This window comes from Chanodichthys erythropterus, chromosome 8 (assembly GCF_024489055.1).
Source record: "Chanodichthys erythropterus isolate Z2021 chromosome 8, ASM2448905v1, whole genome shotgun sequence".
Taxonomy (NCBI): Eukaryota; Metazoa; Chordata; class Actinopteri; order Cypriniformes; family Xenocyprididae; genus Chanodichthys; species Chanodichthys erythropterus.
This window is the reverse complement of record NC_090228.1, coordinates 14,960,958-14,982,083: the sequence shown is the minus strand read 5'-3', so window position 1 is coordinate 14,982,083 and position 21,126 is coordinate 14,960,958. Positions and strand designations below refer to the sequence as shown.

Genomic DNA, 21,126 nt, shown 5'->3' with positions numbered 1-21,126 from the left:
TCTAAGTAAATTCAAAGATGAGATCAGATCGTTTGCAGCTTTGTCTGCTTTAAAAAGAGTCAGGTGCCCACCACGTGTCCATGCTAATCTATAAATAAAACAAGGTTTATTTTAGAACTATTATACTAAGGGATGTATGCACTTGTTAGGCTTTTATTTAACTCCTCTAATCACATTAGGGTCTGTAAGAACACTTTCATAATGCTCTGCTGGGTTTTACTGTAACGCTGTGTCAACATGTGCCTCTTTAAACAGTCTAGACATATGCACTGTAACTAACACAATACTGCACACTGACACCCAGTTTAAACCTTAATGCTTTATATATAATTTGGCACAAATTAGTACAGTGGCCCAAAAAATATACAGACAGAAAAATGTCATTATATTAGATAACAAAATATTGAACCAAGTGGCTTTAATTTTTGAATCATTTAAAGAAACGGGGAAACGTTTAAAGCTTCATTAGCCTACCTAAAATAAAGTAACTTCATTGAGCTGTTTTTCTTTTTTTCCTGACAGATGATGGCCAACCTGAAGGTGAGTGGTGAATTTCTTCAGAAACTTGTTTGCCTCATCCTGGATAGATTTTGAAAGAGTGAATGGATCAATGGTTGGGAGGGGAACAAACTTAGTTTAAACACAATCTGACAAGAAATGATAGGCTACTATAATTAAAAAACAACAACAAAAAAAAAACCAGTAACATTTTTTTTTTTTCTAGACTAGCTATTGCTAATACAACAGTTCTCTTTCTTGTATTAAATGGGAGATGCTGGAGTTCTAGTCGACTATCAAACCATTTATTCTTATCACATAATCAATCATTTAGTAGTTGAATTTTTCATGTCTAGTCTGGTTGTTTTGAGTCAAAAGATGGCGCCAATTTGCTGTTCTCTAAATCTAAAAAGTGGCTAGGAGACACAAGTGAAAAGCAGCGGTTTGTTACAGTGGTCAACAGGGAAATACAAACTAAGTTTTGCGGGCAAAACATTTAAGGTGCAGTAACATTAGAAGCAATGTAAGAGCTCAAACAAAAGTTACTTACAAATCAATCAGATTTCCGTTTTTCATCGCGTCGAATCAGCGTAAATAACTCCCGAAGAAATTCCCGACCGTGACTGGATTTTGCCAGCGAAAATTTAGAGAAATACGGTAAACGTGACCGCACCTTTATTCTTACCATATAATTATTAATTAATTAATAACAGTTTTACTATTCAGTTTAGTAGTTTGAGTCGCCAAATGGTGCCAATTAGCTATTCTGACATGCGTATTGGAAAAGAGTGACTCTCCAAGACTGCAGAGATAGACATGAAAATATGTTGTCATGATCAGTAGTGAAAATACAAAACCATTATACAAAAATATACATATATTTGACCGCGTAAAGGGTTAGTTCACCCAAAAATGAAAATTCTGTCATTTATTACTTACCCTCATGCCGTTCCACACTCGTAAGACCTTCGTTAATCTTCGGAACACAAATTAAGATATTTTAGTTGGAATCCGATGGCTCAGTGAGGCCTACATAGGGAGCATTTCCTCTCTCAAGACCCATAAAGGTACTAAAAACATATTTAAATCGGTTCATGTGAGTACAGTGGTTCAGTATTAATATTATAAAGCGACGAGAATATTTTTGATGCGCCAAAAAACAAAACAAAATAACGACTTATTTAGTGATGGCCGATTTCAAAACACTGCTTCAGGAAGATTCGGAGATCAGTGTATCGAATCTGCTGTTCGGAGCGCCAAAGTCACGTGATTTCAGCCGTTGGCGGTTTGACCTATGGTTTGACACGCGATCTGAATCATGATTCGATACACTGATTCATTTTGCTCCGAAGCTTCATTAAGCAGTGTTTTGAAATCGGCCATCACTAAATAAGTCATTATTTTGTTTTTTTGGTGCACCAAAATATTCTCATCGCTGTATAATATTAATATTGAACCACTGTACTCACATGAACCGATTTAAATATGTTTTTAGTACATTAATGGATCTTGAGAGAGGAACTGTCATTGCTCCTTATGCAGGCCTCACTGAGCCATCGGATTTCTAAAATACTAAACTAAAATATCTTAATTTTCATTTTTGGGTGAACTAACCCTTTAATTTGCGGTATAATTAGAATCAAGTATTCTAGAGAGTCACATTGCCTACCTAATAAAGTGAATAAATAATTATAATGTACAGTAGGCTACATTCTTCAAACAAATACACCACCGGTTGTTTTTTAGAGTTCTGTGAGTGTCTAAGGCTGAAAGTAAGTTGATTTGGAGCTGTTTTATTTGATGTAATTTGGGCATTTTCGCTTCAAAGGGTTAGTTCACCCAAAAATTAAAATAATGTCATTTATTACTCATCCTAATGTCCTTCCACACCCGTTTCTTCAGAACACAAATTAAGATATTTTTTATTTTATCCGATGGCTCAGCGAAGCCTGCATAGACAGCAATGGTACTTCCTCTCTCAAGATCCATAAAGGTACTAAAAACATATTTAAATCAGTTCATCTGAGTACAGTGGCTCAATATTAATATTATAAAGCGACTTGAATATTTTTTGTGCGCCAAAAAACAAAACAAAATAATGACTTTTTAACAATATCTAGTGATGGCCGATTTCAAAACACCACTTCAGAGCTTTATGAATCTTTTGAGTCAAATCAGTGATTTGGATTGCGGATCGAACTGCCAAACTGCGGAAATCATGTGACTTTAGCACTCCGAACCACTGATTCGATTCATAATGCTCCAAAGCTTCATGAAGCAGTGTTTTGAAATCGGCCATCACTAGATATTGTTAAAAAGTCGTTATTTTGTTTTTTTGGGCACACAAAAAATATTCTCGCCACTTTATAATATTAAGGTAGAACCACTGTACTCACATGAATTGATTTAAATATACCTTTATGGATCTTGAGAGAAGTAGTACCATTGCTGTCTATGCAAGCCTCGCCGAGCCATCGGATTAAATCAAAAATATCTTAATTTGTGTTCCGAAGATGAACAAATGTCTTAGGGGTGGAGAATGACATGAGGGTGAGTAATAAATTACATTATTTTCATTTTTGGGTGAACTAACCCTTTAAGCAGCAAAGTACACAGTTAATAAGGCCATAAGTGCACATGACTGGTATAGCCTAAATGTACAAACATGGTGGCCACATCAGCGCAAATGTGAAGTACTCAACAGATGAGTAGTCTCTGCTAGTCCCAGCACAGGTATTCTGAATATTTATTTTCTATCCAGCAGATCATGGGTTGTTGATTCAGATGACATTTCTGACCCACGTTACTAGCATACTGACATATAGACCCTCTCCTTAAAAATCATTGTTAAATGATGTCCATTTCATGCTTCAGAGATCATTTCATTTTCTTTTACTCTCCAAAACAGGAATGTTTTGGGGAATTCTCCATTTTCCTCTTTCCTGACAGTGGACTTCCTAAATGAAAGACAAGCAGAAGTTTCTTTTGCTTGTATTTTATAATTGAGGCCCACTGTGTGTGTCTGTGTTTGTGTATAATGACATTTATATCTGTATAGGCTATGTATATAAGTGTCTGTGAGTGAGTATGTTGTATCGTCTCCTGTCCTTCAGCATATGTATGTGTCTGTTTGCGTTGCTGACGCTTCATGCTTTGAAAGAGGCACTTGCATTCCTCCGCTATGTCTGTCACATACTCAGAGAATGTTGCCCCAGACTCTGGTGACGGCCCATCTGAGAACTCGGTTGAGATCACCCCAAAAGGTAGGTGTTCATCCACATCCCCCCTTCTTTTATTCCTCTCCCTTTGGTTTCTTTCGCTTCTCAGTTCCACCCACGGCACTCTTACCTCACGTGTGTGAGAGTGTTTGTGTTTGCTCCACTGTGATTTCCAACAAATTATCACTTTGTGACCACAACTGTTCAGGTAAATCATCTCACATACAGTACAAACTACGGTAAACACACACATATCATGGCCCAAAAGGTTCACACTCAAACTCAAACGAACACTACAGTGGTCCACACCTTAACCCACACCTGCGTCAGTACTAATGCCTGTTTTGGTTTATGGATGACAGGATTTTCTTGAGTAAATGCGCATCTGTATGGAGAAGTTTGATGTGAAGGTATAGTATATGAAAAGAAGCAAAGGACATCCATTTGTGTCGGCATCAACTCTTTATTGTGCTTTCAAAATAAAGCTGACTGCATTAGAAATGCTAAATTCACATGTTATGGCTGTAGTTGGCATGTACAAATATATGGATATTTTTCAATATATAATTTTTATATTCATATTTATATTACTAAATTATGTAGTTTAAATATATATATACTTGAAACATCTGCAAACCTTTTGTATACAAGAATAATTCATAGAATTTTGAATTATTTTTAATCTTGCACAAGTTTACAGATGCTCGCAGAGCTGGGTGTACTTTGCTTCAATTACAGTTTCAGTTTCATAGATGTACAGTGACTAGATCTGTTTTGGTCACCTGACCAAATTCAAATGCACCTGAAAATGCCTTAAACGATATATTAAATCTTTTATTTATATTAAAACACACCAGTTTAGTTACTCTACATCTATGTGAGAATGTGCATGCAATCACTCAGCTGGGTTGAACTTGGCTTCCTGAAGTCTAGCTGCTCTAGCCTGGCTGTGTTTACTGTACAGAGGCTAAAGTGGCAACCAAAGACACAGAGGTCATAGTGACTGTCACAGAACCAGAGGCAGCCGTACCCATACCCACTGCTGAGGCCCCACAACCACAACCCATAGTAATTGTGGTGACTGAACTAGAGCCTGTAGAGGGTGAGGTCACAGACACAAGGCCAATAGTGACAGAGCCTGTAGAGAATGGGCACAATGAGCCAGAGCCAACACGGGCTGAGAAGCACGTCGAGGTGACTGAGGTAAAAGAAGAGGAGCCCAGCACCTCAAAAGTTCCTGGTGAGTATTACTAAGAGTAAAACTCCAATAACAAGTTGTCAGTGTTGGGGAAGCTATCTTGAGACTGTAGTTTGCAAAGCTACAAGGTACTCAAAAACAATGCGGATTGCATTTGGACAAAAAACATTAAAGCTGCTGTCCGTAATTTTTTGGGGGGTTAAAAATGATCCAAAATCAATTTTTGAGCAAGTACATGACCAGCCAATAAAACTTACCTTAGCCCGATTCACAACGGTAAGCTTGTAATAATTTTTTCTAATTCGGGTGGTACTGGTGGGTTTCCGTGGGAAATTCGAGCATGCCACCATTTGTCTTGTGATCATTTATAGCCTTTTCTCACTGCATCATTTTGATGGCAGATTGTATGGTATGACAAATTAACGTAAGAGATTAGACTCTACAGAAATTGAAGGTAACGCTAATACACACTAAATATAGTCACACAATGCTGATGTTGTTAACATCAACAATTTGAGAACAAAGTATAGCAATAATAACTAGATTAAAAAGTTTGAAGACAAACTTTAAGTTGGCTTGAAAAAGCCTAGCTAGAAAGTTTGAAGTAGTTTTAAAAGTTTGAAATTTGAAAGTTTTCAGTTTGAAAGTATTAGTTTAGTAGTTTTGATTGATAGATAGATAGATAGATAGATAGATAGATAGATAGATAGATAGATAGATAGATAGATAGATAGATAGATAGATAGATAGATAGATAGATAGATAGATAGATAGATAGATAGATAGATAGAGTCTCAAGGCTAGGATACTCAAGGTGGTTGCTAGGGTGTTGCTATACGGTTGCTAGGGTACACAGGGTCATTGCTAGGGTGTTGCTATGCGGTTGCTAGGGAACTTGGGGTGGTTGCTAAGGTGTTGCTATGTGGTTGCTAGGGTACTCTGGGTGGTTGCTAAGGTGTTGCTAAGTTGTTTTGGGTGGTTGCTATGAGATAGATCATATTAGAGATAGATAGATAGATAGATAGATAGATAGATAGATAGATAGATAGATAGATAGATAGATAGATAGATAGATAGATAGATAGATAGATAGATAGATAGATAGATAGATAGATAGATAGATAGATAGATAGGTTTATGAGTTTCAATGGATTAGAAACAGTACATAGAATGGCACTTGAGTCTAATTGAGTTTGAGTCTAATGGGCTTCCGTAGTTTAAATTTGAATTTTGACAGTTGGAATTTGAAAGTCTTGGCTCATTTGAACATTCCGTCAATGAAAGTCAGTGGGATTTTTCCAAGCTTTAATAGTCATTTTTAGGAAAACCGTAAGTCGGATCAGTTAGAAAAGATATAGCACACTAAGTCAGAACAGTCTGAAGGTCTGACCTGAGTTTGGAGTATGTAGAGTTAAAGCTCTAGGAGGAGTTAGAGTTGGAAATTTTAGTCTCAGAAGAAAATAGCATAACAGTAAGTTGGCTTTTTCAAGCCAACTTAATAATTTAGCACAGTTTGATGTGATATGAGCTAAGCGATCGTTAGATTTAATCACCATGCTTCATGCATCATACTTACAAGACTACAATCTGTGATTCAGAAGTACAGTATCTACCGGTGTGGTGGCACAGCCACGCATTCTCCTCAAAACATTAGATTTATCTGCACTGTGGAGCCGTGCCGATGCACAACCCACGTAAAGACGATAATTCCGCAAATAACTGCAATTGCAGGTTTCGAACAGAGATGGCGACAAAGAGGCAACATTTATGGACTGCAGCTTTAAACTTAAAAATCCTAAAAAAACTTAAAAAACATTGATTGAAAACAGCGTTATTTTAATATTTTTGATTTATACTGACCTTTACTGGCGTGAATGCTCTTTGCATTCAGCCATGACTGAATGGTGTTCATCTGGTCATGTGATCACGCATTATTTTAATTGCACTACATCAATTCTTGCTAAAAAATAGCTGAGCTACTGTTACAATGCTTTGTAGTAAGTAAGATTACTTAGTTACTTTCTCCTCAACACTGCAAGTTTAATACAGTTTAGGTCAAGTACCTGTGGGCCAACAGAGCTGATTTCAAGCAAAACTTTCATAATCACGGATAGCAATGCAAGCATTAAACTCTGTGTATTCGTTAGTATTTTCCATTATATTTTGTTTTGTTGAACTCTTTAGGGATATTTAACTTGTCCAAATAAGTCTAAGGGCAAAGGGACAGCCAATCAAAATGAACCTTTGGGCTAACTTGGGTACATTTTCATCTATCTGGATGTTGATTAATAATGTAATCATAATGTTATAACGGCACCACAAGTTTTGACCTAGGTGTATCTTTATACTTACCAGATCTCTCACTAGCATGCAAAGTCTCAAAGGTTTCTCTCACTTTACCTGTACAGGAAAGCCCTTCACATCAAATTCTTATCAAAGATCCTCTATTTTTACAACTTAAGGTTGCAAATGTTACATAATTGCACTTTCTGTAATCTAAGTTCTGTACTGACAGTGCCTGTAAGATATGTGTCCCTTAGCTTGCATGTGTGTGATGTAAATCCCAAAGCAAGTCCACAAGAGAGTAAGAAAAGTCCAGACTAAGACCTTGTAATCTAGTTTTTAAGTAGTCTACATGTATTTGTGTGTCCTCTAACATTTGAATTTATACTGATCAGCACCTTCAATGAAGAAGTCTGCTAAGACAATAGTTACCCCATTAAAAGGTATGCCAATGGAAGACACAGAGAAGTATATCAGTCAATGTGCGTTTTGTGTGGAGATGTGTGCTTTTGAGCATCACTGTGTTTTCGGAAGCTTTAATGATGTGGCTTTTTCAAGTATTTAAGTGCAGACAAGTTGCTGAAGATTAAATCTGTTCCTGTAGCAACAAAATGAATCTTCTGCAATAGTTTCTTTGTGTATTGCAAAATAATGCTCATGGGTTTCACCGAAGCCAAAATATAACCTCACACTTTCTTCCATCCACATGTGTGTTGCTTCATGGGCCATCAGATAAGCATGTGGTTATATACATATTGCTTCTGTCTTGCAAAAAACACTCGTATCGCACTTCATCCTCACACATGTATACACAACTGCAACATTCTATTCATCTCATGCTTGTAAAAACACGTGCAGACATTCCCAGCATTCCATCTTTTATTTATAAGCGGGTTCATGGTGAATTTAAAGTTCATGTTTGACTGAAAATGCATGCTGTGTATGGCTGGAAATGGAGTTCAGTGATAGGTGGGTGTATGTGTCAATCACACCTTTATTTCAGATAAAGATGATGATGTCACCGCCAGCACCCCATCACCTCCACCTCCAGCAGGTTGGTAGCCATGATGACCCATCCTCATCAAATCACTGTTGTTTTTTACTAATGTTGTTGTGTATTTCAGTTACAAAACAAGCTAAAGGTTGCACTAAAAATTGATATTTACTAGTTGAAACTGGCAAAGGAACGCATGTATGCAAAAACATATGCGATTTTTGCCTGACTCCTACAAGCATTTAGACTCTTTATATAATATATAATCATATCTATATAAAGGAAGAGTTGCAGAAGATATCTGATCATGTCTATGCTTGTAGAAACATGCATAAAGTTTTTGCATATAATACAATATTTTAATGATGGTTGTATAATAAACTCAAAGTTAACACAAAATATAAAAAGCTTAATCTGTCAAGTTTGCTACATTTTATTAAATTGAACATTAAACTGTTTTAAGCCGATAAACAACCTTTACCTTGGCAAAAAAGATACTCATAATGAATAAAATGTTGTTTTCTTTCACAGAGAATGGCAGCACACCCAAGAAACTTTCTATTGACCTTCCTAGTAAGAGTCTTTTATTAATGAATGCCCTCATTACTCTCGATCCAGAGGTTTATTTTTAGATGATATGTGAATCTATTAATTTGAGCAAATAGATTCAGGATTAATGAGGTTATTTATAGCAGACAGAGATCATTGCCCTGTGAATTTACATTGACTTCCAGTGCACCATTGCAACAAAAACTGATATTCCTCTGAGGATGCTGGAAATTCTCTATTTTTTGTGTCACCATAAAACACAAAGGATTACTAAAATATATTTTTCATAAAATTAGCATATTTTATAATAAAATTAAAGACTGACAGTCTTAATAACTGTAATTGCAGCTTAAAAACTAATAGTTGTATGTAAATATACAAATACCTTTAAAGGCAATCGAGCACAATGATTCCTAAAAAGACATGTACGGAATGACGCATGACATTAACAATCTGTTCCTGCTTTCAGTTCATGTTTTATATGTGGAATTGTGTGTTACAGTGTGTTGGCCGCAATGGACTTTACAGTACTATTTCTTATAATATGCTGTAAATTTCTCTCTGTCTCTGTTTAGATGATAGCGACCCTGAGTCAACCAGGGGGAGAAAAGACTCAGGTAATTCTATAACTACAGTAGACGCTTTAACTGATCCCTATAAACTAGTAACAAAGGCCGGAATAGGTCTAGTCAAAATATTTTGAGATGCTTTCAGTGCCTCATTTTCCCGCAATGGACAGCCAAATGGAACCGATAAATGTGTACATTTGGCAAGAGTAGTGTAATAATCCTAAACCCCATTTTGAACGAAACTGGAGGGGTTTTGGAGATCATCTGCTTTTTCGTACTCCATGGGAAAATAAATGGCACAGTTTATATTTTTATTTATACAAGATTTAATCTCATCGTTGATCATTGACTAAAACATGTGTGAAATCTCATTGAGCAATCAGAATATTTTTTCGAAATGATATTGCAACACAGTGTATATTCACATATGTTAACTGATTCTCTCTTTTCCCTCTTAAAGGTCATTGTTCAGTGTCTTTATGCTTTCCATGTTGCTTTGTGGCAGCAATGTGTGATGGCGATGTGTCACTGTGTGTTTGTTGAGTACTTATGTGTGTCGGTTCAGGCAATTGGTTGATTGCAAGATATATGGATTTAAAACACTTTATAACAACTTTCATTAAGTCATTTAAAAATATGTATATTCAAATATATTTATATAGAAGGGCATTAATATTAAAACATTAAAAGTACACTAATTATCTAATAAGTATCACATATAATATGTTCATGAAAATGAAAGTTATTATAAAGTTACCAAAAATGTATGAGTGGGATAAATGTATTCTTTCTCCTAAATGATCAGTGTGGTCTCTGGGGGATGGACAGCCTCCTGAGGAAATTGACAAACAGATTGAACCTCCGCCGCTCTCGACTCTGTTGATTGAAAAGCCTCAGGGTGGCTCCATCAATGTAGGTCAGTAAATGCATCTTTATTCCGGCTCCTGTTCATTCTTAAAGTGCTCCTATTATGCATTTTCGAATAGTACCTTTCATGTAATGTGTCATATAGCTGTTTGTGAATGTAAAAGGTCTGCAAAGTTTCAAAGATCAACGTGCATGATAAATAAAAAGTTCTGTCATGAAACTTTAGATGGCACAGACTGATAGGTCCTTTAACTCAATATGCTTTCAATCAGATCATTCTCTATAGGGCACAGCTAATTGGTTCGTGCTGTATCAGTAGCCAATGAGCTCACTGCTCAACCTTCAAATACTTGGTCAGCATTTGCGTAGTAGTTTGCAGCGTGCTTTCAGAAACCCTCCACCTTCCCCAGCTCCACCTGTATAGATCTGCTACTAGTAATTCATGTATGCTATACTGTACAGCAGCGGCATGTCTTACTTGCTCACAGCAGTGTGTCGTGTATTGGCAGTAGCAAGTCCATACTTGCTCTGAAGCAGCAGCAATAACCTACAGCAGCAGCGTAGCAGATCTATTCCGCCAAGACCAAGTTATTTTCTCCTAAAAAGAAGCAATTCTGAACTGCCTAAAATGAGTCGTCAGTAATTCCAGTCTAACTTCCTACATATATCTACGTAGATTTGTAACAAATTTACATAATGCCTGCCTACGGCCTTCATTGGCTGTCAGTAAACAGCATCTACTTTGATCCGCCTTCAAACACAAGTAGCTGAGGCCTGGAAGAGTTTGTTTCGTGTTGTCAACATGTCGCGAAGACGCTGTTTTCTGCACTGCGAAAGCTAATACACTTTGCATGCACTTCCAAAGGATTAGTACTCAGGCTCAAATTGATGAACACCATTGTTACTGTTCGTTTCACTGTGTATACAAGTGCTGTGGAAGCCTCCTGAGATGAAATTTAGATGTGGTATTAGACATTTAATTTCTGACACACTCTGTAAGCGAGGCTGGGCCATCTGGCCAATCAGAGCTAGTTGGCTCGTGGAAAGGAGGGGTTTAGAGACACTGACTCTTTCAAACTAATCGTTTTCAGACTCTTAGAGGAATGAAGTGATGTGCAGTGCATGTTATGAGAAAATTAAAGTGTCCTCGGATGCATTGTAGGAGACCTGCAGAACAAAATAAGTAACCTTTAAAACAGCATAATAGAGGCACTTTAAGCTCTTAGGATCTCACAATGTTTATTCAACAAATACAACTGCAGTATGTTTTATTTTGTTGTTTGAAAAGGTGGAGACATCACTTTCGTTGCTAAGGTGGAGGCCAAAGACTTGCTTCGTAAACCAACCATTAAGTGGTTCAAGGGCAAGTGGATGGATCTGGCTAGCAAGACTGGGAAGCACCTGCAGCTTAAAGAATCTTTCGATCGCTTTTCCAAGGTGATGCCTCTCAACCAATGTATTGTAAAGAAGCATTTGCATAACTTTCCTATTCTTTAAGCAATAGTTGGCATTGTTTCCCCTCTGCTGTAGATTCACACCTTTGAGATGCACATCATTAAGGCGAAGGAGAACTATGCAGGGAATTACAGATGTGAGGTCACCTACAAAGACAAATTTGATAGCTGCTCTTTTGACCTGGAGGTCAAAGGTTTGTCTTCTGATTGAACACAACAAACACTTACAAAGACATGTTCACTACCAAGTTTGGGTCCTTGAGATTTTTTTCTTTTCTGAAAGAAAAGCTTTTATCCAGCAAGGACACATCAAAATTGTCCAAAAGTGACATTTACAGTGTTACAAAATATTTCTATTTCAAATAAATGATGTTCTTTATAACTTTCTATTCATCAAATAATCCTGAAAACAATACATTAAGGATTTCAGAAAAAAAAAAAAAAATTCAGCACAACTATTTTCAACATTGATAAACATAAATGTTTCTTGAGCAGCAATTCAGTAATGTTTATAATATAATTTTTTATAATGTTAAATTGTAATAATATTTCACAATATTATTGTTTTTATTTTTAATCAAATAAATGCAGCCTTCGTTAGCATTAGAAAATTCTTTCAAAAACTTAAAAAAAAAAAAAAAAAATCTTACAGACCTCAAACTTTTAGTGTACATTTTATCCCTATATTGTAGTTCATCCATTTTTTTTCTACCTTTCGTTTTTTTCTTCTCAGAAGTCCCAGAGGGTTCTCAGAGCATTGATATTCGCTCAGCTTTCAAAAGAAGGTAATGGGGGACCATCCTCCCCCAAAATAATGTTTTATTAAGAGAAATGTATAGAAATGTTTAGCAAAATGACTGAAAAAAATTATAAAAAAGTGCTGTTTAGTAAGAATTATAATTAATAATTATAATATATTTCTAAATTTCCAAATTCTTAATAGGTAGTTTATTTTCTTTGTAGCACATAAAGGTGAAATATAGGTGAGATTATATATATATATATATATATATATATATATATATGATTTCACCTATAAAATTATATATATATATATATATATAAATATAAATATATATATATATATATATATATATATATGATTTCACCTATAAAATTATATATATATATATATATATATATATATATATATATATATATATATATTCAGAATGAAAAGTAAAAGAAAATCCTACTTGACTTTTAAAAACATAAAATATTCTTTTCCAACATAAATGATGCATTACAGTGCCAGCAGTGTAAGATCTTCTCTGTGAATGTTTAATCAATTAAAACACGGACTTCTGTTCCAGTAAGCCTCAACAAACCTATGTATAAACATGGTTTGATGAAGGGCTGGATTACCAGAAAGTTCTCAGTTAACCATTTTGTCAAATATATTTACCACCAAATCAACCCGTCGACCAAACCAACCAACCAAACCAATGTGTTGAACTTTTTTAAAGGCCAACGCTTGCACTGGGAACTTCCACCCGAACAATGTGTCAGAAAGCAACGCAAACTATCCAAGCTCATACTGTTCTCCCAAAGTAACATTGGGAGAATCAGTCATGAGACCACTAGGACCACCCTTGGTAGTTTGTGCACAAATCAGTTCGCCCAACGCCAGTGCTTTGGTACTCGGCCGCAAAGCGAAAGGTTCTTGTGTACACCTCAATCCTGCATTCGTTTGAATGCAGAGATTGCAGGCTCTTGCGTTGTTGTTTTAGCATTGTTTGTTTCTGATGTTTGTGACTTTTCTGATTCAATTTCATTAATCTCTTGTGAACAACAGCAGTGAAGGCCAGGACGATGCAGGCGAGCTTGACTTTAGTGGGCTTCTCAAACATAGGTGAGAACTCCAGTCTGGCCCCCATATGGGACCAATTCTTTCTTGTTTTTTTCTTTCGGACCTTTTTTTTCCCTTAAGCCCTGACAGGGGTGTCTTTTTCTTCAATCCTTCTTTTACACTGTTGTTAAAATCCAACAATATCTTTAATATATAAATTATTTCTTCATGTCATTCACTGCGACCAAGCAACTACTCTGCCCTTAAAATATTTAACCATCCTGTAATGTGGAAAACAATATTTATGTGCCATTATTGTTATTATGAATACACATTTTGGCATATGATTAAGTGCAAGTGTATTTGTTGCCAACATAAAGGAAAAACTGGACGCAAACAAAATATCATCATTCACACAAACTTATTTTTGGAGTTTTGCCTCTTTTTTGTGAGGTTTGGCTTTAGTATTTTGTTGTTATACCTATTAAGCAGAAGTTAAACTCCTGCATAATGGAGAAAAAAGTAAGAAAATTATCTTGGCTTGTCTCTTTTTCTTCCCCACACATTCAGACACGGCAGGTTAGTATCGTAGGTTATTAAACGATTAGACGTTATCACTGGTAAGTATTATAATCCTTTAGCTTCCCAAGCATGACCTGAACAGGAACTGTATAAGCAAGAGTGTTGGCCTACTGTAGTCTGGTAACACTTTATTTAAAGACAGCATTCATTAAAGATTCAGCAACGCTCAGGAATGATGGAAACAACCCTTTAGTATTCAGAACCTGTTGAAAAGGGCACATTTTCCACTCATTTACGAGTTGTTGGTGGAGCACTTCTACATGAAGCTGTAAAATAGTGTTATCGCTACTTTTGTTAATGTAATCTTGATTTATACTCGAGAAACAAGACACACAACTGCAACTGCAAACCTTCGGTGTTCTTAATACTTGCCTGAGCAACTACAGACTTGTTGAAACACACATTAAAACATGAAAATAATAATGTTACTTCCGGACATTCAGGGAAATGTCTGTGTAAGAAGAGGGCTGAATGACAAAAGCTGATGATTACTAATTTAACTCTCACACCCTGATCATGTTTAACGACTGTGATCATGTATAACAACAATATTCACTCCTAATAAACCCTGACTTCTAACCCTAATATAAAAGGAAACAACTACACTGACAGATGTGTTTAGATAGGACTCCTACAAAGAGATGGGTACAGTATAAACTGCAGGACAGAGTCAATAGTTTACTATTAATGAATTAAGGATTATAATTAGGGCTGTTGATTGAAATCAATCAATCAGTCTGCCTATCTATCTATCTATCTATCTATCTATCTATCTATCTATCTATCTATCTATCTATCTATCTATCTATCTATCTATCTATCTATCTATCTATCTATCTATCTATCTATCTATCTATCTATCTATCTATCTATCTATCTATCTATCTATCATCATGTTCTTTCTGCATATTTTTAATGTTGGTTTATTTACTTCTATATCAATCAAATAGACCAACAATAATAAAAAAAAAGTACTTACATCAGTGGCTATTTATGAAATTATGTTCATAATTTTTTGTTGGTCTTTTTACTTTGCTGGTATTTATTCAAAATCATGTTAAAACACTTTTAATAATACATTCTGAGACCTGCACTAAATTAATTTTACATTGACGGCTCTAATTATAAATCTTCCTAATATAATTTACATTATAATATATTGAATCAAATGTTACATTTTTAGAAAATTAGTACATCCATCATGAGCACGATCATGTGTTAACCACATGATAACCCAATGTTCTCCCCTTTTCACTGACTTTTTCACTTATCCTTTCCAATCATAGAGAAATTGAATAGTAGAAGCTCCTCACTAAATTCGCTTCCCCAATCATAAACACAGTACCATCCCTTCCTTGATCATGTGACCCACCGTGTAGCTAAACACTAGTGAGACATCTCTCCCTGTAACAGGTTACCAATGCTATAGCAGGGATTTTCCAGCCCATCTCTTTGTGTGACATGTCTTGAGGAGCTAGAAATAAGGAGGATAGTAGTGGAAAATCATATTAAAACATATGAATATCCCTAGTACATAGCAATCTGGTTCCTCAACGCATGTTGAGAAAGCCCTAGCCATTACCTCTGACCTCATTCTGTCTTACTGCTCTGTGATGTCAGGGAGCACAAGCAAGAGGAAACTCCTGAGGTGGACGTATGGGAGATTTTGAAAAACGCCCGACCTGATGAATATGAGAAGATTGCTTTTACGTATGGCATTACCGATCTCAGAGGCCTGCTGAAAAGACTGAAGAAAACCAAAAAGGAAGAGAAAAAGAGCGAAGGTGCTAATTTAACCTTTGTTAGTTTGATAATGTGCAGTATTTAGTTCAGATATATTGTGAAAGGATTAGTTCACCCAAAACTGAAAATTCTGACATTTAATCACCCTCACGTCGTTCCAAACTTGTAAGACTTTCGTTCATCTTTGGAACACAAATTAAGATATTTTTAATGAAATCTGAGATCTTTCTGTCCCTCCATTTACAGCCTAAGCAACTACTGCTTTGATGCTTCAAAAAGTTCAGAAAGAGGTCTAACTAATCCATATGAATTTAGCGGTTTAAAGGTACAATATGTAAAATTTTTGCAGTAAAATATCCAAAAACCACTAGGCTAGTGTTATATATTTTGTCCAGCTGATTACTAACAATATCTCTAATGTTTTCAACGACTTGTAAATCATGAGAAAATTCCCATTCTAAACAGTGACACGGGGCAGTGCAGTCGCCTGTCAATGACGTCAGTTACCTTTGTTACCCCCTTTACTGACGTAGAAACCACATGACAACAGTGCCGTGGTGGACAAATGCGGAAGTAGTGTCTAGCGTCCAGCAAACCACTAGCTTGCTTCAAGCAGTTCCTTATTTAGTTCTTGCACGTTTTATGGTGGATTGTGTTACTTATTTATGGAACATAATTACTGTTTACCATCTGCCGCTGGTTCTGTCGACAAGGACAGCTCCCGTAAACTCATGACCGGAAAAGCGGAAGCGGCGCCGGCGACTGTGTCATAATAAAAGTCCCGCTGCTCGTAAGGCGTGTGTTGATCAATCGCTCCAGCTCCTCGTTCAGCTCCACAACACTCAGTCCTGCTCTGCTTCATACTACAGTAACGTTAATAATCGCATCCACGAACATGAGTTCTTCCAGACTCCAATCCCTATTCTTTTGCACCGTCCGTTGAGATGGAGACCACATGTCCCAAGTTTCCGCTCTAAAACTTGGCGTCATCAAACTACGCCTTTGTTTTGAATAGGCTTCTAGAGACCTCTAGCGGAAAAAAATATCACAAATTGTACCTTTAAATTGCCTGAAAAGACTCGATTGCTTTAATGAACAGATTGAATTTAGGTTTTATTCACATATAAACATTCATCAACTCACACATCAGTTGTGGTAAACGGAAGCTCAAGCATGTTTGCTTGACGCCTGAGAGAACCAATGAGGTTCATTCTTGTGTGTTACGCAGCTTGTTTGAGCTTCTGCAAGAACCAATGAGGTTCGTTCTGGCGCATCAAGCAGGTTCGGTTGAGCTTCTGCTTATGTTCGCTGATCAGTGTTTAAATGTGAGTAAAAGCCTAAATACAATCTGTTCATCATATAAAGTGATTGAGTCTCTCCAGAAAATTTGGGCTAAAGTGCTTGATTCATAGTTCAGTCAGGACCACTTAAGTCAAAAATTACAATAGACAAAATTTAGTCAATTTTTTATTGGCATATTTTGCTAAAGTTACAATTTGTCGGTATGGCTCTGTTCTAAATTCCCCGTCCTTTCATGAGCTCCATGAAATCCAAGACCGGGAACAGCAGCTGGTTTTGGGGAAAACCTCCCATTTTTTTAACTGGGAGAGCAGCAGAAAATCCCCCTACTGAGAACAGAGCATGCATCAATGACAACAGAATGACACTGATTAAGTTAAACACAAGTTTAAGGAGGAGCTGGGGAGGAGGTGGGTTGCAAGCAGCGTGCAGTGGAAGCAGCCAAGCAGGCAGAGAGACTGAAGATGCGTTTAAGTAATGCGCCTTATTTGAGTTGCCAATGCAGTCCATAGAAATCGGATCAGCTGATATGGGTGGGAATTTGCGAATCAGCTGATAGTGAAGCTTGACTATGAGGCCTGCCTGAACTAACGCTGACGCTTAATTTTTACAATCTCTTTATGAACTTTTAAAGCGTCAAAGCGGTAGTTGCATAGGCTGTCAATGGAGGGACAGAACTCTCTCAGATTTCATTAAAAATATCTTCATTTGTGTTCCGAAGATGAACGAAAGTCTTATGGGTGTGGAACGAAATGAGGGTGATTAATAAATGACAGAATTTCCATTTTTGGGTGAACTATCCCTTTAAATTATAGTTTTAGGCATTCTTTTGAAAATGCCACATATCCAATTTCTTCTCTTGAAACACTGTTATTCACCTGCATTCATTTTCCACTGCAGCATTTGCCAAGAGGCTGGAACCTGCATATCAGGTGGACAAAGGCGGAAAGATCCGGTTAGTTGTGGACCTTGCTGACCCGACTGTGGAGTTAAAATGGTACAAGAACGGACAAGAGATCCGCCCTACTCCAAAGTATGTCACCTCCTATTCTTATATACTCTTTTTTTACAACTACATTCAGAAACACGCTCACATGAAACCAACACCAACCTGTTTAAAAACCCTTCATTTATTGTGTTCTTTGGCTTGCTGGTCACAGGGGATGCAGAAACACACCCTCCGTACATGCTACACACACACGCAAGTGAACCATCAGCATTTCATACCCGGCAAACACACAACGTTCTTAAAACATTAATCTGTGCCTTATGATAACTTCCAGAAATGTTTAAAGGACGTTATGTGAGTGAAGGCCAATGTGAAGCTCTTGAGCTACATTTGAAGTTTTAAATGTAGTGTACAATGAGTAATTAACAACAGGAAACTGTACAGGAAAAAGGCACCACCACCCTCACAGGACTTTAATAGAGTTGCAAAAGCTACCTGAATTTTGTACATTAAATCCATATATTTATCTCTTATGATAAGCAGAAATGTTTTATGGTAATATTGTACAAATATATTTTATCTATATATATTTTTTTAAATATTTTTTATTTAGCACTGCGCCGATTTGGCATAATACATTTTTGTATATATTCCACAATAAAATATTAGTTTGTAATAATGTGTTAAAGTGCTAAAAAAAGATTATCTTATTATTTTTAAGATTTTATCTCTATTATTTAAAAAAAAATGCTAAACATCTTACAAATTCTGGAAGAAGTACATAAACACAAGTGTATATTTATATATGTAATGGTATTTCTGTTGTTTCATTTGTTAGTAAGCTATAAAAAGCTGTTATGTGTATTTCTTTGTTGAATTCTTCTTTTCAAAACATCAATTTATTTGAAAATTAAGGCAGCATATTATTCAACCCACATTTTGTAAAAGCAATTCAATTAAAGCCATTTGGGTGGTCCGTGCAGTTTTCTGGTTGCTTATCTTCAATGATGTTCATCCTAGGATTCCCTGCTTTTTAGGGGACTCTCTCTTTTTCTTCTTCCACCTTTTCTCTTTCTCTCTCTATTCCCTCTCTCTATATATAACTGTAACACTAATAGCTCTTCCAGCCCTGTTTGATCTAGGCATGATGTCTATCTATCCTTTCTGTCTGTTATGCAATGGTGATCCCACCTGTCTGCTATAACCTCCACTTCCACCTACTCCATCCTGTGCTCCGGCTCTTCTGGTTCCTCTGTTCACCATAAAGTAATAGGAAGTAAGTCAGCCAGTCCTCAGGACTGTCTTGTATATCTGAACCAAAGGAGTGTCCTCATTTCTGCTGTATGGATCTGTTCTGATGGTTTAAGTGTCATGTTGTGATAGATAGATAGATAGAGTGATAGATAGATAGATAGATAGATAGATAGATAGATAGATAGATAGATAGATAGATAGATAGATAGATAGATAGATAGATAGATAGATAGATAGATAGATAGATAGATAGATAGATAGATAGATAGATAGATAGATAGATATCTGCTTCACTGTTTAAAGCTTTTGACACAACACCTATTTTTCTTAACAATCCTCCTGCCAATATATAATGTTAATAATGTCAAGTAAAATTAGCCTTTGAAATGTTAACTTTCAGTAACAAATGAATTGACTGTGCAGGTATATCTTTGAGCACAAAGGCACTCAACGGATAATGGTTATTAACAACTGTCAGATAAACGATGATGCTGCCTACTCAGTCAGTGCAGGAGACGAGAAGTGCACCACTGAACTGTTTGTGAAAGGTACGTCCACCTTACCAGATGATTTTATACTTGAATGTGATGGAATTGATCAGTAATGACTGGTTTATAACAACTTTCCCAAACACTGTCTGCCAATGATAGATGATATAATCCTGGTCTCTTTGGGTCCTCCTACAGAACTGCCTGTGAACATAGTGAAAGAGCTGGAGCCTGTAAAAACCACAGTGAATGAGAGAATTGAACTGGAGTGTGAGGTGTCTGAGGAAGGAGCAAAAGTTAAATGGTATGTGTGATGGAGATTTAAGGTGATTTACCTGATTTTTGGCAAAATGCAAAAAAGCAAAATGAGTAAAAAAAGCTTGATCTATTTTGCTGACTGTCTGGTAAAGGATGAAGAACGGAGTGGAGGTTCCCACAGGAGTGCGATCACGGTACCGTGTGAAAAGTGAGGGGACCCGACACTGGCTGATCATTGACGACGCCTCAAAGGATGACACTGGCACTTACTCCCTGATGGCCACCGGGGGCACCTCTCAGGCTCACGTTCAAGTTGACCGTATGATAATTTTGCTTTTTGAGAGCATCAAAAGAATCTTTGTTTCATTTCTTTCTCTCCTGTTCATTTAAATCTTTTTCCTTTGTTTTCCTTCCTGTTACATGCCATTGGATGATTCAGTGAAGCCTCTGAAGATTTTAATGGATCTACAGAGTGTGACAGTGTTGTTGGGTCAGCCTCTTAAATTGAACTGTGAGATCTACCCCGGAAATGTCCCGGGCCGCTGGTACAAGAACGGCCAGCTGATCCAGCCTAATGACCGTATCAACATTTTTCACAAACTCAAGTATGCCATCTTATTTGTGCAAAATTAAATCTCAATCACACCAGCTCATAAACCGCACAGAAATATTTTATGTGAATAAAATATTCCCACCATTTCTAAAACTAGAACTCTATCAACTGGAGCCCCCTGTGGAAAAATTAAGCTTAAGCTAGTAGCTGTGGAACATGTTAGCTGGTTTCTAACCGGTCTAAGCTGGTCAGTAGCTGGTCGACCAGCCACCATGGTCCAAAAACCATCCTGACCACCTTAAATTGGTATGGCCAGGTGGTAACTGTTGTTGCAGTTCCAAGATGGTCTATAAGAGTGGCTCTCAACCAGGGGGTGAAGGATGACTTAATATTCTCTCTATATTCAACATACAGGAATCACAGCCTCAACATTGAGAGCTCCACCATTCACGATGCGGGCGATTATACCTTTGTTCCTGAGGGATACACACAGACGCTGTCTGCCAAAGTGCACATCATAGGTACCAGCAACAATCCAGAAGTTCTCTGATTCTTATTGTATTTATGCTAATAAACTCTCT

General features: G+C 36.7%; 1 protein-coding gene across 29 annotated transcripts in view; it reads left to right on the top strand.

Moving 5' to 3' along the window:
- mybpc1 (myosin binding protein C1) overlaps positions 1-21,126 on the top strand; it is a 41,729-nt gene that overhangs the window by 5,356 nt on the left and 15,247 nt on the right. For 2 of the 29 annotated variants that reach the window (XM_067391960.1, XM_067391949.1), the window contains exons 2-21: positions 523-540; positions 3,699-3,761; positions 4,681-4,956; positions 7,593-7,679; positions 8,201-8,251; positions 8,723-8,764; positions 9,316-9,357; positions 10,115-10,225; positions 11,465-11,613; positions 11,707-11,824; positions 12,364-12,415; positions 13,426-13,482; positions 15,622-15,785; positions 17,944-18,076; positions 19,260-19,268; positions 19,670-19,794; positions 19,933-20,038; positions 20,145-20,311; positions 20,432-20,597; positions 20,960-21,066. In XM_067391960.1, the coding sequence (XP_067248061.1) occupies positions 523-540; positions 3,699-3,761; positions 4,681-4,956; positions 7,593-7,679; positions 8,201-8,251; positions 8,723-8,764; positions 9,316-9,357; positions 10,115-10,225; positions 11,465-11,613; positions 11,707-11,824; positions 12,364-12,415; positions 13,426-13,482; positions 15,622-15,785; positions 17,944-18,076; positions 19,260-19,268; positions 19,670-19,794; positions 19,933-20,038; positions 20,145-20,311; positions 20,432-20,597; positions 20,960-21,066 (2,043 nt within the window). The remainder of the gene's footprint in view (positions 1-522; positions 541-3,698; positions 3,762-4,680; positions 4,957-7,592; positions 7,680-8,200; positions 8,252-8,722; positions 8,765-9,315; positions 9,358-10,114; positions 10,226-11,464; positions 11,614-11,706; positions 11,825-12,363; positions 12,416-13,425; positions 13,483-15,621; positions 15,786-17,943; positions 18,077-19,259; positions 19,269-19,669; positions 19,795-19,932; positions 20,039-20,144; positions 20,312-20,431; positions 20,598-20,959; positions 21,067-21,126) is intronic. The other 27 variants (XM_067391951.1, XM_067391958.1, XM_067391959.1 and 24 more) reach the window with 27 other exon arrangements.